The sequence below is a fragment of the Ursus americanus genome, chromosome 22, assembly GCF_024610735.1.
Source record: "Ursus americanus isolate L20-20 chromosome 22, mUrsAme1.1.p, whole genome shotgun sequence".
Taxonomy (NCBI): domain Eukaryota; kingdom Metazoa; phylum Chordata; class Mammalia; order Carnivora; family Ursidae; genus Ursus; species Ursus americanus.
Genome location: NC_142148.1, coordinates 51,680,031 through 51,697,634, shown reverse-complemented (window position 1 = coordinate 51,697,634; position 17,604 = coordinate 51,680,031). Strand labels below are relative to the sequence as shown.

The 17,604-nt window shown below is 56.5% G+C and overlaps 1 protein-coding gene and 2 long non-coding RNA genes across 3 annotated transcripts in view; 1 reads left to right on the top strand and 2 right to left on the bottom strand.

Moving 5' to 3' along the window:
- The window catches only part of LOC148108148 (uncharacterized), a 183,592-nt gene that overhangs the window by 158,454 nt on the left and 7,534 nt on the right, over window positions 1-17,604 (bottom strand). The window lies entirely within an intron of this gene.
- On the bottom strand, window positions 1,053-16,620 carry LOC148108149 (uncharacterized). Its single transcript, XR_015721143.1, has 3 exons — window positions 16,357-16,620; window positions 3,012-3,167; window positions 1,053-2,503 (listed from the first exon to the last, which is right to left on the bottom strand). It is a non-coding gene; the product is annotated as an uncharacterized LOC148108149 (long non-coding RNA).
- LOC148108150 (DENN domain-containing protein 3-like) lies at window positions 3,368-15,442 on the top strand. The gene is made up of 9 exons (XM_087853927.1): window positions 3,368-3,409; window positions 3,864-3,938; window positions 4,073-4,122; window positions 5,035-5,149; window positions 7,355-7,497; window positions 10,462-10,573; window positions 14,420-14,539; window positions 14,895-15,233; window positions 15,317-15,442. Exons 1-9 carry the CDS (start codon window positions 3,368-3,370, stop codon window positions 15,440-15,442), a joined length of 1,122 nt encoding a protein of 373 aa, XP_087710053.1.

Below are 17,604 nucleotides of genomic sequence, written 5' to 3'. Positions count from 1 at the left end.
GAAGTGGAGAAAAAAGCTAGTGGAACCAGTAAAAGGAGATGATTGTATGTAGGGGGACAAATCATATTGATATATACGCACATAAGAAACGGGAAGGCTGTAATCTCCGCTGTGCATAGTATTACCCACCCTTTCGTGGAATTAGGGGGAAGGCCTTTCCTTTCTATTCTTATGTATTTTATTCTTCCTGTATTGTCGTTAGCTTTTAACATGAGACTGTATTGCTTATCCAACCAGAAAAGACGCAAGGACATACGTTCAGTGGAAAAACAGATGTGTGATGTATGGCCAAATGCCAAGTTGGCTGAATTTAGGCCATCTTACTTTAAGGGACTAGATAAATGGCGGGGCAAGAGGTAGTCTCCTGCCGTTAGCATGATGACCGCATTCCCTTCAGCATCCGGACTGCTGCGCTCTAAGAGGTCGCGGAGCGCGAGGATGTGAATGGATGAGCAACCTCCGCTGAGAGCCGTCGGCTGGCTGAATGTGGGGACACAGAGAGACCACACAGTCCCCGGCCCAGCCCACCAACAGCTCTGAAGGTGATAGAGTACAACGTGGAAGGCATCAGTGCTCTAGGTGCTGAGCCAGGGCAGGGGGAGGCGGAAGGAGGTGCTCTAGGAGGTGAGGAGGGAGGAGGTGCAGGGGAGGTGGAAGGAGGTGCTGTAGGAGGTGAGGAGGGGAGGTGGAGGTGATGGAAGGAGGTGCTGTAGGAGGTGAGGAGGGGAGGTGGAGGTGATGGAAGGAGGTGCTGTAGGAGGTGAGGAGGGGAGGTGGAGGTGATGGAAGGAGGTGCTGTAGGAGGTGAGGAGGGAGGAGGTGAAGGGGAGGTGGAAGGAGGTGCTGAAGGAGGTGAGGAGGGGAGGTGGAGGTGGTGGAACGAGGTCCTGTAGGAGGTGAGGAGGGAGGAGGTGCAGGGGAGGTGGAAGGAGGTGCTGTAGGTGGTGAGGAGGGGAGGTGGAGGTGATGGAAGGAGGTGCTGTAGGAGGTGAGGAGGTGAGGTGGAGGTGATGGAAGGAGGTGCTGTAGGAGGTGAGGACGAGAGGTGAAGGTGATGGAAGGAGGTGCTGTAGGAGGTGAGGAGGGGAGGTGGAGGTGGTGGAAGAAGGTGAGGAGCCAGGGGCTTGATGGTCTAGAAGAGGCGCCTTGTCCTGGCTGCAGGTGAGGAAAGTCTCCCTCCAGTGGGGGTGGAGGGGGCATCCCTGGTGAAGAGGAGGAGCGGGGAGGGGGTGAGCACGAGTCCAGCGGAGTGGAGAGCAGGGAAAAAGCACAGCGTTGGACCATGGGCGCTTGTGTCTGGAGACCGAGAGGTTCAGCGGGGCACAGCTTTGGGGGCACCCTGGCTTTGGAAGCAGGCTGGCCTGCTGCTCAGGCGTACGATGCAGGTCGTCGTCCTGCCCTGTGACGTAGCACACGTGTGCCACATACATGGAATACGTGGTAATAACGGTAATGTATGGAAACAGATTCCATTTTCATGCTGGTGGAGGGACAGGGATGGTGTGTGAGGCTGGTTTGGATCCATCGAAGGGTCTGCAGGGGTAAAAAGCTGGTGCCAGTGGCAGGAGCCACCGCCCGTTGGGGCAGGTGATGAGGTCACATGTGTTCTGTTTTTTAAGATTTTTATTTATTTATTTATTTATTTATTTATTTATTTATTTATTTGAGAGAGAGTGAACACAGCGGGGAGGGGAGAGGCACAGAGGGAGAGGGAGAAGCAGGCTCCCCGCTGAGCAGGGAGCCGGACCTGGGGCTCCATCCCAGGACCCTGAGATCATGACCTGAGCCGAAGGCAGACGCTTCACCGACTGAGCCACCCAGGTGCCCCCCCTTTGTGAGAGTGGACAGTGCGGGTGGGGCGTCCTGGGCCGGGCGGGAGGAGGCGATGCCATTCTCATGGCAGAACCCTTGAAGGATTAGTTTGTGGAGTCTGTAGCTGCTCTAAGTCCCGGGGTGGGTGGCTGCTTGGTCTGCAGGTGCGCAGCTGGGCTGGCACTGGGGCTGCTTTCAGAGACCTTTCTGCGGTTGGTGGCTCCGAAGACCCGAGGGTCACTGTCTTTATCACAGGCAAGCATATGGGCGGAAGCTTGGGTTTTAGGGAAATCAGCAGGAGCTTAATTTTTGAAGCTGTGAGTTTAAGGGACCCGCCTTATGTCTGGAGGCAGCTGGGTGCGGTCTGGGACTGGCAAGAGGTCTGAGCTGGCAGTGGGACTCTGGGCGCCGTCCCTAGGTGAGGACACCATGTGAGTGTGGAGACTGCCAGCCAGGCGGGGCACTTGAGGAGGGGCAAGGAGTCAGCCCTGGGGGGGTCACAGCCTGGAAGGAGGGGTCTGCCGGGGCCCTACCCAGGAGCGTCAGGGCAGAGGGGAAGAGCAGAGGGGGGTTTGCAGGCAAGGGGCCGGCTCCACGCTGTGACCACCTGTGCCCAGTGCTCACCGATGTGATGTTTGACGTGAGGAAGGAGCGGACGTGCATACTTTCATAGTTAAGTAGGTCCGAACTGCTGGATGGTGATAAGGAAAGTTTTAGAAAGGTTTTATAGAACTCAAGACGTGGTTTCCTTTCATGCCTGATACACAAAGATGTAAACATTATCCAGTACTATGGATTTCCCATGTTTGGTCTTTGTTCCCACTGGTACTAAACTTTTTTCCAAATATAAAGAAATTATTGCCTGAATTTAAATTATACAGAATAAAAATAAGCTTTTTGAGTTTAGAGAGTGTATTTACTGATGGGAGTTCCTTGTATGAATCCTCTCAAGGGTAAGAGTTCCCCTTTGGCTCCACGATTCTTACTGAAACGGTGATGCTGGCTGTCCCTTCCCTGCCGGTGACAATTCCATTTCTCCTGGTGACAACGATGTCCTTCCTCATGCCCTCTCTGAGTCCCTCAGAGATCTTTGATTCCGCGCAGCCCACCCCACCCCGGCATCCTCCCACCTTCCCACATGCTTGCCACCCAGCGAATCCTGCCCCTGACTTCTGTTTCTCCACTAGCTTGGAGCTGACCTGCCCGTTTCTCTGTCACGGCCTGTTGACCTCTTCTGGGAGCTCGGGGAGCAGTCCGGCAACTGCCTCTGCGGAGTGGCCCGTCTCAGGCATCGTAGCTAGACAGAACGGAGGTCGGAGGCAGAGCCCGTGCTCTTCATATTATCTGGGGGAAGACTGAAAAGACAAAAGGTTTTGTAAAAATCGGGTACCAAGTTAAAGTTCGAAAGTGTTCAGGCTGAATGACCCTGTTGTGTAGACCTGGGGTGACCGTTTGGTTGCTGGAGGAAGGGTGTGTCTCTTCTCTCTGAGGCCGGCAGTCCTTCTTCTCACCCCTCGGTCCGTGTCCCCAGGTCAGTGGCAACAGGACCACTGGCATGGGGCATGACGCCGGCACCCCATCTGTACTGGGCTGGACAGTATGCGGCCCCCCCAACCTGGGAGGGAACTGGGGCCTCTGGTGTGGGGGCTGGGGTTGAGCCTTTGACCTGCGACCTTGCCCCCTTGAGAGGGAAGCTCAGGGATGCGGCGTTCGCTGCTGCAGTCCAAGCAGAGCTGGATGTGAACTGAGGTCTGCCTGTCAGTCCTGGGCTGGCAACTGCCGGGCTGTGTGCCCAGGGGCAGCCGGAGAGCCAGACCCTGTGCTGTGGGTGACTTGCCTGAACGCATGGCCTGATGGGTCCCTAAAAGCAGCTTCTTTGCCGTCCTTCCTGTCCTGGGCCACTGGTGGGTGAGGCCACACACACACACGTGGGTGCGGAACCGGCACTCTGGCGGGTCGAAGGGGAACAGAGCGACAGTGGGTGCTTGGACAGAAGGCGCACAGCGGAGCAAGGGTAAGCGCTGTTGGCTTACTCGTATTACTCCCTTTAGGTGTCCCTGAAGCAGGGGGTCAGCAGCCCCTCTTCTCTCGATCTGGAGGTCCTGTCGGTTTTTGTGCCTCCTTTCGTCAGTAAGGATGACAGTCAGATGGCTGGCGCCCCCTCCGCGACTCTGAGCAAGACCAGAAGGCGCTCCTTCAGAAAGAAGAGGGACAAGCCCAAAACGGAGCCCTGGAAGGGCCTCCCTCCTGAAGACATTAGTGTCCCCAACGGTGTGGACCTGCTTGGCCTGCCTCAGCTCTGCTTCCCAGGTATCCCCCGCCCTGCTTTCCCAACTCCCCCATGGTGCTTTCTAGAAACCAAGTCAAGAAAGGGTGACAGACGGGGGGGCTGGTTACCCCTGGCAGCCCCGAGGCCAAACTGCAGGTCTCAGTTCTCTTAATCTTGGGGGTTTGGGAGCTGAAGGACGTGCAGCCCAATAGTGCAGCCCCCATGTTTTGGAGAGCGAATCCCAGACGAAGGGCTGTCGGGATCGCCAGCACGGTTGGTAGAGGTGCTTTCCAAGGATTTTCACTTCTGATTGACAGGCCCGTCTTCCAGAGGTCCGGCCGGTGGGTCAGGATGAGTCCAGTTAGCCTGCAGCATCTCCCCCCAGAGTGCACTTCCGCCGGGCTCTCTGGCCCCTGTTTTCTGGGGACCCCGGGGCCTGTAGCCCGGGCTCACATGCTTTCCCCACCTGGCCTGTTCCCGGCAGTGGGTGGCCCTCATGTTTTCCACTGGTCTTTGAGAAACGCTGAGTGGCTGGTGTAGAAGACTCAGACTAGGGACTTCCCGTCCGTCATTCCCTGTCTGGGAGGTTCCATCGGGAATGGCTGCTGTCTCCCGGTCTCAGGGATTACAACCCGGGGACAGCTAGGACAACCCCTGCACCTGCCATGCTCAGAAATGGTCGCCTCCCCCAGGCACACCCCAGAGGGTTTGTCTGCGGTTGTTCTTATGTTCCTTCGCTAAATTCTGCAGAGCACAGAGGGTGGCTGAGAAATGGGCACCCACGGAGGGACGGAGGGGGCCACGGCTGGCTGGCGGCCCGACCCCCCAAGTGCCACAGCTGGCAGGGCGAGGACAGGTTCTGTAGGCCGCAAAGTGGGCTCACGGAGAGCCCAGCCTTGGAGGTGGATGCCACGGGGCCGTGCCGAGATTTCCTCTTCTTTCTCTACCCGCAGGGGGCGTGTACGTGGCCTCCGAACCGAAGGAGGACTGTGTCCACTTCCTGGTGCTGACCGATGTCTGTGGGAACAGAAGTATGCCGTGGTTGCCCAGTACTCCCGACCCCTGCACGTACGTGACTGCCGTGAATTCCCTCTGAAATCTGCTGGTGTTTATTTTTGCTGAAACACGCTTCCCGCAATCACCACGATTGTAATCATTTTAGCGTGTGTGGGTCAGTGGCACTAAATACACTCCCGCTGGCGGGCAGCCCCTGCCACGTCTGGTTGCAAAAGACATTCATCACCCCGGAAGTCCCGCCCCCGGCCCCCGGCCCCCCGTTCTGCCCACATGGGTTTGCCTGCTTCAGACACCTGGTGTCAGTGGACTCAGGCTGCATGTGGCTTCTGTGTCTGGCTTCGTGCACTCAGTGAATGGGGTCAGAGTTCATCCACGTTGGGGCAGCAGCACCTCTGTCCTTACGGCCGAGTCCTACCGCCCAGTGTATGTGAGCCACAGCTTGTTTCCCACATGTCCGTGGAGGGACATTTGTGTTCTTGTATGCGGGGTGACGGCTTTGGGCCTCCAGAGCATGACTTGGCCCTCCCCCGCCCGGCAGGGCCACGAGTGCGAGCCAGCCGGCCCCTGGAGGTCGCAGGGGCCGCCGTGCACCTGAAGAGGCGGGGTGACCCACGGCCTGTGTCCAGAGGGTTTCCAGAAGCAGCAGTGCTTTACCCTGGGGAAGTCCAGGAATCCCACACCGAGGGGGCGGTGGCTGCCCGGTTGTTCCTCCCCACTCTGCCGTCAGAGGCTGGGCCAGGTGTGCTGGGAGAATTATCCCTAAGTGTCACGGCATAAGGCTCAACTCGATGGGCTCTGTCCCTTCACGCCTGTGGATGTGCCTCGGAAACCTGTGGGAGTCCAGCATTCTGCTGATGTCTGAGTGCGCGACCTCCGTGTCTGGACTAGGCGTCCCCTGGACCCCTGGACTAGGGTGGGCAGTGGGCAGCGCGGGGAGGCCACCCCTCATGGCCGTGTGTGCGGGCTGCTGGGCCTGCGGCGTTGGCAGCCTGCCTGCTTGCCTGGGTTAGGTAGGGGTGGGAGACGAGCCGGGGGCAGAGTTCCTGCCCCTCCCTGGCCAGCGCTTCCGGCAGAGACAGGATGGGAGGCTGGATTATTCAGGAAGGTGCTTGGGAGCCTGTCTGTGAAGTGATCGCTATGAGAAGTACATGTTATTTCTCTTATCCTTAAATACATTTTAAAAAGGTCACAGCCTCTGCTTTGCCTGTGACTCCCCCACTACACCTGGCTGCTGGGGTGTGCGTGACCCCTCGCCCATCCTCTCAGTGCCTGCGTGGTTTCGGGGTGACTCTGGGCCCTACATGCTGGCCTCCCCACCTCCCCTCGTGCCCAGTGACCAGCCACGCCCTGTCCTGCGCTCCTGTCTTTCCGTGGACTGCACGCGCAGCCCCGCCCGGAGTGCAGACGGCACTGTGGTCCTCATATGCCAGCTGCCCGTGTGCTCAGCCCGGTGCCGACGACCCTCCTGCACAGTCGTTCATTTAATCCACAGCGAACGGGGCTGGGAACTCTCAGCATCATCCCCATTTTACCGCTGAGGGAGCAGGCAGTCGCACAGGGAGGTGAGGGGACTTGCCTGGGGGCCCAGCACACTGACTTGAGGGCCTTGGTTCAAGGTTGGTGGGTAGACGAATGGCGTGCCCACTGCTTGCCGGGCTCTCCCCCTGTCTTGCAAGACCCTCGCGTTCACACCATCCCCAGGTGGAGCTGTTATCACGGTCCGCCGTCCCTACTGAAAAACCCCAAACAACCCTCCACGGGGGCCAGACTGTGGCCCTCACTGATGCGCCACTCGTAAGCTCTGCAGTGGTCTGTGCCTTCTGGAATCTCGGTGCCGGTACTTTTCTCCAGCTGAGAACCCCCCCTCTCCCCCACCGACACACACACATATGGCCCAGTGCTGGAGGTTTTTTCCTGTGTAAGCAGAGCCCATGGCCCCTTCTGTGTCTTACTGTGTTCTCACTGTGTTCCCATCTGGGGTCGGGACGTGTCATTGTCTCTGCCACCTCAGCACATCACACACTGGGGGAGGGGGGCATCTGCGAGGACTGGGACTCCCAGTGACACAGGGGGGGCATCCACGCTGACTGGGACTTGCGGTGACACCGGAGGGGGCGCCAGCCGGGTGGCGGGGGAGCAGGATGCTGTCTGGGCCCCTGCCCTCTCGCTTCTGTCTGCAGAGGCCCACACTGCTGAGGATAGAAGCTGGGACCAGCTGGATCGGAGGGTGACACGGGCCTGTTGCCTTCTCTCCAGGACGAGTCGTGTTTCTACAACGGCAAGGCGCACTGGGAGCCATCCTGGCCGACCGCGGGCGTGGCTGGCTGCTTCGGACCGTTCGCGGTGTGCGTGGTCTCCAAGCTCCCCTACTACAACGCCCTCAAGGACTGCCTGTCCTGGTGAGCCCGTGCGGTGCCCGCGTGTCTGCGAGGCCACGCCTGGCGCTGGCGGTGGTGGGAGGGCTCTGGTTTGGTGACGGGAGCTCCCGTGAAGGCCCAGAGGCTTCCCGAGGCGGTAGCCTGTGGGGAAGGTCTGCCAGACAAGGGAAGATGAAACCAAACTGTGGGAAGTAAAATTAGTATGGAGGATTTTATGTTGTTTGGTTTTTTAAAAAAGACGTCCATCAGAAATAGCTCTTCTCCTGTTATCTGAGAAAATCAGGCTGCCGCTGCTGTCAGTCCTGTTAAGTTCATGACAGTTAACGAATTATCTTTTCTTGGGGTGGAATCTTGAAGTGCCTTAATGCTGATGATATTGAGTAGAAAGCCTGAGGACGTAGAGAAGTTTTGAAAACTCTAGAGAGAATCGCGTCGGGCGCACTTGCCGCCTGTCGTCGGGGGATGATTGTGGCGTGTGGACACGGTCCATCCCCCGGCCACACGCGCCCTGGCCGCCTGGTTTTCGTTCTCACCAAGTTCTAGTCTTGGAATTCTCAGTGGTTTGGTTAACGACAGAGGCGGCCAACGGAGGTTTGCCTTAATGCTGTAATACCCACCCTCCACCCCTGGCAAGTCGCAGACTTCTGGAAAGACCATCATTTTGGTTCTCACACTGTGGTCAGAGGGATGAGCAGGAATCCTTCCTGACCAAACTCACCACCTTCGGAGCTCAAGTTCCAGCGCCTTAATGTTTTAGTTTTCAAAATGTGGCTGGTGTTTGCCCATAGTTTGGGTCTAGCCTGCGTTTTATTGCCCCCGACACAGAACAGAGCGCTCGCCGGGTCTCCCTCCGGGACTGCGTGCTCAGTAGGGCGTGTCTGCCCGGGCGTGGGCAGTGATAGGATGATAAATTAGGACAGGGTCCCTTTTCGTTAATTAACTGGTAATCTTCAGCACCTGAGGGTAGGTGGCTTGTGCACCCATCTCGTTTCCTCTTCTGTGAATTGGGGGTGGTGTTGCCACCCTTTCTCGAACGGAACGGGTTCGGGCCTGCGGGGAGGACAGCACCTGCTTCACTTTCTCGGCCTTTGTACGCGTGATCATTCACGTGTGACTGGCAACAAATACCATCCTGCTAGACGTTAATGCAAAGGAACATTTAACTCGAAAAACGTGTTCAGTTTCCCTGCTCCTCGAGTTTTCTGTCTCCTGATGGTCGTTGCTAAATGACCCGAACTAGAAAACAGAAAAACAGATGACAGAAATGCAAAAGGCAGTTTATAAATACAGATTTATAGATTTTTAAAATCTGTTTTTCTGCTATAATGGTGGCGTGTAAACTAGGCCTCTGTGTGGACAGAAATTGGGAGAGAATGCTTAGTTGTATTTGGGGAATTAGATTATGGAGAGTCTGGTTTTTTTTTTTTTAACTCGATACTATTCTTTGACAATAATTAAAATATGGAAGAATATTGAATTATCTCCATTTCCTGACACTAACTTCAGGAAGAGCTATTATTATTTTTAAAGATTTATTCATTTATTATTTTTAGAGAGAGAGCAGGGAGGAGGGACAGAGGGAGAGAGAGAGAGAATCCCAAGCAGGATCCATGCTGAGTGCAGAGCCTGACACGGGCTTGATCTCATGACCCTAAGATCGCGACCTGAGCTCCAATCAAGAGTCAGATGCTTAACCGACTGCGCCACCTAGGCGCCCTGACTGACCCCAGGCGGACTTATGATTTGTTACTTAAAGTAACAGCGTAAGCGCTTGGCTTGCGGGACACGCGTGGGCCCTGCTGTGGCCCTGCTGTGGCGAGTGAGGCCGGGGACCGCCCCAGGGCACAGAGGTGGGGTTTCCAGGGCAGTTGGCTGAATTTTGCCTAATGTAGACACCATGTCACCACCACTGCCATTAAGACAGAGAACATTTTCACCACGCCCCAAAGTTCCCTTACACCCTGTGGTCACTTCCCAGCCGCCTGCCCCCAGGCACCTGCTGGTCCGTCATGCGTTTCAGTCACTTGCCGCTGTGCCTTGAACAACGCAGTTTGAACTGTGCGCGTCCACGTACACCTGGATTTTTTTCAACAAATACAGTACAGTCCTATATATGTATTTTCTCTTCCTCAGGATTTTCTTAAAAACATTTCCTCTTTTCTAGCTTACTTTATTCTAAGAATACAGGATATAATGCATATTACATGCAGAATACCTGTTAATCGATCGTTCGTGTCGTCGGTAAGGCTTTAGGTCAGCAGCGGGCTATCAGCAATTAAGTTTTTTGGGGGTTGAGAAGTTCTATGCAGGTTTTCAACTGCGTGGGGGAGAGCACCTTTAACCCCTCACATTGTTCAAGGGCCAACCGTACTTCAAAAGTCAGAATGCATTTGGGAAACAAACGTGGCCAAGCACTTTCCTTTGAGATGTTTACTCGCTGCTGAAGTATGACCCAGACAGAAAATTGCATGAATTCCAGCTGTGTAACCAGCACTCACAGCAAGAAACAGAACATGACCAGCCCCCATCCCCCCACGCTCCACCTCTCCTGTGCCCCCCTGCAGGCAGGTCCTGACCCTGGGCAGCCTCACCTTGCTGTCTGAGGCCTAGGGTTGTCGTCAGTGTCCTCCCGCCACCTCCCCCGCCCCCAGCCTGGAAGGCCCTGGGGCTGCCGACACTGGCAGACAGGTCAGCGCTGATTAGAAATGCTAAGATGTCCTCCAGTCCCCTTCATGTCACTGCAATGTTGTGTAATCGTTCTTTCTGATGGCTGAGTAATATTCCATTGTGACGGGTAGTAAGGAGGGCACGTATTGCATGGAGCACTGGGTGTTACACGCAAGTAATGAATCATGGAACTTTACATCAAAAACTAAGGATATACTGTATGGTGACTAACATAATAAAAAATTATAAAAAAAGAAATGCTAAGATGACAATTGGATACTCATACTTATTTTGTGATTTGATTTTTTTTTATTTTAGTTTATTGACTCATCTGAAGCTCTGTAAAGATTTTGAAGTTGACAATCACATAAAAGATTTTGCTGCAAAACTGTCTTTGACACCTAGCCCGCCGCCTGGACCGCTTCATTTGGTCATTAAATCTGGAATTTTGTCTTTTCTTTATGAATAGTAAAAGTCCTATGTCGACGATGGGTTTAATGTTTTAAACTGTTTCTTACGTTCCAGGGTGTTTAAATTACGCTTCTCAGGTTCCTTACAGAATCATCTATTTACGCTGTTTCTAGAGATGCGTTTGCCGGGCGGCCCGTGATACGTGGTGTGGAGCTGGTGATGGGCCCCCTTAGTGCTTAACACACCGGCTCATTTGGTTTATTTGTCTGGAATATTGGGTATTGTATTAAACTGATTCATGTTTTCTCCTGTCCGGGGTGATTAATGAAAAGTACCTGGCTTCCTATTTTTTGGTTTTTCCCAGTGCCACCGTGTTGTTGAATAAGTGGCCAAGCGTTTCCGTGGGTCTGGGTTCCCTGGCACGCTCGTCCTGAGATGTTGTTGGCTCTTTCACCACTTGAGGGTTTCGGGCTAAGGACAGTTGCAGAAAGGCAGCCCACGTTCCCCCTTTGCCGAGTAATGGGCCAAGACGGCTGAGCTGTGATGACACCTGTCTGGCCTGGCATCTTCCAGACTGACGCAACCACCGGGCATTTCCTCGTTCTCAAACAAGCACCTGCCAGATTAGTGTCTGGAAGAAGGTCATAGATGTCGACTCTGCTTCACTCAGTCCTTTCTGGAAGCTTAGACATAGAGATCTCGGTTCTCTACGTATTGATTATTATTCACAGTTGAAAAATTAATTTTATTTCGCAGGAGACATGTGATCATGAACTTAAAATGTATATTTTTAATATCACACTACAGTGTGTGGGATGGGGGAGGGAACCCTGCCAGATGCATTCCAGGCCCAGAGACAGAGCAAGTTGCCCCAGGACCTTGGTTCCGCTCCCAGAAACCTTTGTAGGGACGTTTATTGGGTTCTTGTTTTGTGCAAGGCTCTCATCTTTATTATGTGGATAATTGGTATTTTTTTATGGTTCAGTGAAGTCATCAAAGTTTCTGTTCTTGCTCTAATCACTCAACAAGTGTTCCCTGAGGACCGGCTAAGCAGTGAACAAAGCTGAGTTCAGGGCAGTTTGAGGGTTAACCGTATGTACTATGTTCCGCCTTTGAGCATGAGTAATGCACGAACCGCGCCCATACCCATCTTCTGTACCTCGGAGTCTTGGATGAGCTCACATTTGGTTCTCCGACTTTTACCACCCCCGTGAGAAAGTTTCCTGGGGGTCGTTCTTGATGCCTCTTCTCTTCACCCCTGCATTCCATCCATGGCTCATCCCTGACCGGCCAGCTCCCGGCGTTTGCCTCTAGTTGGCCACGGCCACCACCCCACGCAGGGCCACTGGGTCCCATCTGCGTGACTTGGGGAGCCATTGGTCTGGCCACGTCCATTCTTGACCCTTCATTCAGTTCATCCTTTGCATAGTGGCTGCAGGGACTGTTAACATCTATCCATTGGACTCTCCTCTTGTGCGTAAAACCCCACAATGGCTTCTCGCTGCGTAGCTGCCGCAGTCCTGCATCCCTAGCCCCTGTATCAGTGTCCTGCTCTGTCTCATGTCCTCACTCCCTTGCTGACTGTTGTCCAGCCACACTGGATTTCCCTCAGTCCCTCGCAGGTGCTGCCCCCAGGCCCTTGCATATGCTGTTCCTGGAAGTCAGGTTCTTCGGGATGGCCTCTGTGTGACCTCCCACCCGTCTCTCTGTGCCCTGCTCCCTTCCTGCAGAGCCCAGCATGGTCTGCAGTTAGGGCCCGCACACGTGTGTGTTTTGTTCAATGTCCATCTTCTCCATCGGCCTCCAAGCTGCATGAGGAAAAGGCCCTGTTCAGAGCTGCGTTTGCGACGCTGTTACCATGCCTGCTGCTCCCACAGCTGTCGAGTGAATGAATGAACGGATGGGTCGTGTTTCGGCGTTAGCCTGTCCTGTTCACAGAGCAGGGCCTGCGTCTTGGTTCTTGCGCATTTGTCCGAATGAGCCGAGTCTGGCTCAGACTAGCCGCTGTGATCCCCCTCGTGCGGCCTCACCAGCTCTGGGGTCCTCATTGATACGTGGCCCTGACCCATCTTTGGGAGTGTTGAACCACTGTGGCTGTTCCTTGTTTTGGAAAAACCCAAGGCCAAGGTTCTTCTCTAACCCCGGAGCCGATTCAGCATGGAATTCCAGAACCCACTACAAGCAAACATTGATGGAGATGCTGTGTAGCTAGTGGTCAGGAGCTGTGGTTCCTGTGAATCAAGCGTGTGGGCGCCGGGTGGGGCATCTCCTGTCTGCGTCAGGGGCGGTGGCGCCCAGCCTCCACCAGGCCTGGCTCGGTGCCCTTTCGCGGACGGCGCCTGGACCACCGGCCCGAGAGCAGCAGACACCCCGCGTCCCTGGGCCCGCTCTGCCGCTTCTCTGCCCACCAGCGGGTCTGATTTTACGTGCTTTCAGAGCACGGCCAAGTCGCTGGGTGTGCACGTGAAATGCGCCTTTTCCGTCTCACTCTACCGGACTCACTTCCTGTGTTGCTTTGTGCGTGGATCCTATTGTCTGCGTGGGGCTACAGTCAAAGCTGAACTTTGGAAAGTGTTTCCCCGAAATCTCTCTCCCTCCTCAGTCTCTTCACCTGAGAGGTGGGGTGGACAGCAGAGCCCAGCTCAGAGGGTGTGGGTCTCACGCACGTGAGGTTGCTGGCATCCCGGGGGCCCAACAGCGTCCCTGGTAGAATGACTGGTGTTTGTATTAGTTTCTACCTGTAGTTGGGAAGCTGGTCGATATGTTTATTTTTTGAAATATTGAGGGGAATTTTTCATATAAACTTTACAATGATTCATAGTTCATCACCGCTGGGAGCATGTAACTCTGCTCTACCGTGTTTTGTTTTAAATAAAAAGGATGTTACTGTCCACACAGCGCGTCCGCCTTGATTCTGATGTGTCTTGCTTCTGTGGGCCAGTGGGTGACAAGACGGTGCCGTCGGGGAGCCCTTGCAGAAAGAAGGCTTCTCCTGCCCTCAGGTTCTTTGCACAAGCGTTCACGCAGAGCCGTGGTGATGCAGGTGTGAGCACGTGTGGAAGGCGAACATTTGTTCTCCAGCCAGTGCTCCGCATCTCTCCGTGTGTCCTCCTTCCACACTTTTCCTGGCGGGAGCTTCTCTGTGCTCAGATTCGAATCTTCTCTGTGCTTGTGGCCCGGTGCTCCTCACACTTGGGTCACTCCGTTCTGCTGGTCCCCAGGGCTCCAGGGACGCTCCTGGGTGCCCCCCAAAAGGCTGACACCCACGGTCAGGAACGAACTTGCCAATGAGCTGGAAGGCTTCTCGGTGGAGGGGCCCCTACCGTCCCCCTCCATCTACCGCGTCCTTTTACACAGAAGGGGCATTCTGCAGATACTGAATTTGAATCAAAGTGTAATTTTGAGATACCATCATTGAGAAAAATAAAGTCTTTCTCAGCGATTTCTTAAAGTGCACGTCTTTAAAGAGCTTTGACAATTACGTTGAAAATACTAAGAGAATTTGTAATATGCAGTAAGTGTTCTGAGAGTAACCCGATCGTGTTTGACTTAGAACCTGTGCTGATCGGGACAGATGTCCAGGTGTCAGTTTATCTTTGCCGATGGGCAGTCTGCTAATGAAGTAAAGAGTTTAGGGAAGTTTGGCCGAAAAAGACATTCAGTACTTGATTCACGTCTGAGCCTTGCTCAGCAATTCTGTGTGTCTCTGGACTGTTTGGTTCTGTGACATATACGGGGATAGCGTGAGTCTTCAAACACGTATCCTAGGTCAGACACCCTCGGTGCCAGAACGGAGAGTCTCAGTGCATTTCGGCCTCTGCTGGGAGCGGCTCTCTGAACTAATTACGGAACTTGGTCGTCACAGATATTTAACATGAAGCCACTACAGATCGTGTTTCCCTCCCGCGTGGACCCTGAGAGCCCGGTCATCGACTTGGACCTTCACCTGCCCTTGCTGTGCTTCAGGCCCGAGAAAGTGCGGCAGGTAAGCGTCCCTCCGGACCTGGGGCGTCCGTGCTGGTTGGCTTGGTGGGGCATCTAAGCTGTCATCGTCTGGAGGGTGATTCCAGGGCACGTGTGTTCCAGAACATTCCAGAATGTTCCAAATGTTCCACAACACACTGGGAATAGTTGCTTTTTGGCTTCAAGCAGACATTCAGGACTGTGCACACCATTTACAAGCAGTGCTTTTGGGGGTTAAAGGGGCTTTCGTTTTGGCAAACAGCAGGGAAACTGGGTGAGACCTAGGCTCCACGTGGTTTTGGTGGCGCATTCACACGCATGTTCAGTGCATGGCGCGTGGTCAGAGGTGTGTACACGGTGTTGTTGATCTCCCCCAGATCCTAACGTGCCTCCTCATGGAGCAGCGGATGGTGTTCTTCTCCTCCAGCTGGGCGCTGCTACCGCTGGTCGCTGAGTGCTTCCTGGCCTACCTGTACCCCCTGCAGTGGCAGCACACGTTCGTGCCCGTCTTGTCGCGCCAGATGCTAGACTTCATCATGGCACCGACGTCCTTCCTCATGGGCTGCCACCTCGACTACTTTGAAGAAGTCAGCAAGGTTAGGCCTTGGCCATTTGCTGTAGAATGTCAGATCCTTGTGACCCCTGTGGGGACTGGCGGAGAGGGGCTTCCAAAGGGCCCTGCAGGGAGGGCCCCGTGCCCTGGCCACAGGGAGAGGGTGGGCACTCCTGTCCCTGGGGCTCGTGCTCTGGGCTCCACGCACGCGGGGTGCTGTTGCGCGTCTGCACCATCCTGCTGCAGTCCTCCGGGTGTTTTCGAGGCTGGGGGGTTCTGGGCGCCGGGACCCCGTGTCACGTGCCAGTCCCCTTAAATTCCCGGGGCTCCAGCGAGGAGAGTGTGGGTGTCGGCACTGATGGAGCCTGCTAACCGGCCTGGCCGTGGCTGCTTTCTAGTTTTGTGGCCTTGAGTGAGGTGCCAGCCCTTACTGAGCCTCAGCCTCCTTGGCTCTAAAGTGGGCATGTCCTCCTGGGCCGGGCTCTGTGTGGGGACCACCCCGCACCCGCCAGCACAGGGGAAGGGCTTGGCAGACCCCAGCAGCCAGTGTCCCGGTCCAGATCTTGTGTTTCTCTGGTTAAGCTTCTGTTGTTCAGTAATGCTGTGGACCATCCTACTGGAAGACGCCCCGTCTATGGATTTCCCTCCTCCTCCTCCTTCCTCTCTCCCCGCTTTTGTTTTTGAGGCAATCCGCTGGCTCCCAAGAAAGCCAGCTGGCCTCCCCAAGCTCCCAACCTCCCTGTACGCTCCGGCCTCCAGCCCCTCCGTCTCTCCGAGACCCCCGAATCCACCAACCTCCCCATCTTTCACGAAGCCCCCCAGGCCTTCTCATGTCCCCCAAACCTCCCCGTTTACCCGAGCCCTCAGCCTCCCCTCGTCCCCTGGCCTGCCGGAGCCCGCCCACCTCCCCACAGGTCCGTCCTCCACCCATCCCCGTTCTCCCAGAACCCGCCCCCTCGTCCCCCTTCCCTGGCCTCTCGTGTCCCCACGCCGGCCTCCCCACATCCCCGTCCTCCCGGAGACCGCCAGTCCGCCCCACATCTCCCGACCGGCCCGCGCCCCGGTCCTCCCCACAGCGCCGTCCTCCCCGGGCCCCTCCCTCGTCCTCCCCACTTCTCCGGCCTCCCCACATCCTCGGCCTCCCGAGCCCCGCGCGGGAGGGGCCCGTCTCCGCCACATCCGCCCTGCGGACCGGCTCGTTGGCCCCGCTAGGCCCCGCCAACCCCCAGCTCCAGGAGCCGGCCCGCCCGCCCGCGTCCCGGCCCCCTCCCCAGGCCCGCACTCACTCGGACCGCGCGGGGCGCCGGGAGGCGAGGGCAGACCACTGCGAGGCGGCGCCGCGAACCGACGGGCGGCGCTCCCTCCCACGCCTCACGCCGCGGGCGCACAGCCGTCCCGGCCCGGCGGCGGCAGCGGTGGCAGCGGGCTTGCACCCTCGGGGCCGTGCTGCGTCCGTCGGCGCGGGCCGCGCGTGCGCGGCGACCGGCTGAGCCGGGCTTCACCGCCAAGGCGCGCGCCGGGCCGAGTCCCCGCACCGATCTTTGCCCCCGCGCTGGGAGGACCGGGCATGCGCCCCGCGGCCCGCGCATGCCCTGCACGCCACGGGGCTCCGCTTCCGAGACCGCGCCAGACAGTCGCGCCGGGAATTCAGGACGGCAAGGGACTGAGCGCGCATGTGGTGGCCGGGTCTGGGGAAGCCTCGGCGGAGGCCGGGAAGCGCGGCCCGCCGAGCTGAGGTCCCGGAGGTCCCACTGGCGGCACTCTGGGCCGGCGGGGCTGGACCGACCTCGGGGAAGCCCTCCCACCCGCTGCCCTGCCCCGCACAGCCCGGACGCGGCCCCTTTGCAGGGCCTCCCTAGCCCGCCGCCCTGCAGCCCAGCCCCAGGGCCGGAACCCGCGCAGTCGCGCCCCGCAGTGGGCCGGGGCCTGGCCCGAGTCCTCGCGCGTGTCTTCGCCAGGCTTCCTGCCCACCCCGAGGAGTTAGGTGTCCCGGGCCCCTCTGCACACACGAGAGTGAGGCTCAGGGGTGTGTTCCGTGGCATCGCAGCTAATGCTGGGCTGTACTTAGATTGAACCCTGTAAGACGGCCTGAAAGAGGCTGTGGGAGGTGGCTGGAGGTAGACAGATGTGGGGCCTGCGTGCTGGTCTCAGGGCTGGAGACAGAAGAGGAGGACCCCGGGGATCTGGGAGTCACCAGGCCTAGGGCAGCTGAGCAGACCCAGGACGCCGAGTGGAAGGGGCAAAAATGCACTCGTCCAGGGTCTTCTTCAGGCATCCTTAGGAGCCTGGCGTTTGTTCTTTAGGCCGCAGGGAGCCTGGGGAGGGTTTCAAGCAGGAAGTAATATCTGATTTGTGTTCTTTAAAAAAAAAAAAATGACAACCTTGCGGTAGGAAATGAAACCAGAGGCAGGGCAACTTTCATCTTTATGGTGTCACTTTGATCCTCACCACAAGCCAGGAGGCAGGTTAGGGCCACACTCCTTTTCAAAGGTGAACTCCTGAAGCCCAAAAAGGTAACCCACCGTTCTGTCCTC

Coding starts and splice junctions, on each gene's coding strand:
- LOC148108150 (XM_087853927.1), top strand. CDS start 3,368: ATGGGGCATGACGCCGGCACCCCATCTGTACTGGGCTGGACA. Junction 10,574..14,419: donor CGCCTGGACCGCTTCATTTG/GTCATTAAATCT, acceptor TGGTCGTCACAG/ATATTTAACATGAAGCCACT. Junction 15,234..15,316: donor GCCCTGGCCACAGGGAGAGG/GTGGGCACTCCT, acceptor ATCCTGCTGCAG/TCCTCCGGGTGTTTTCGAGG.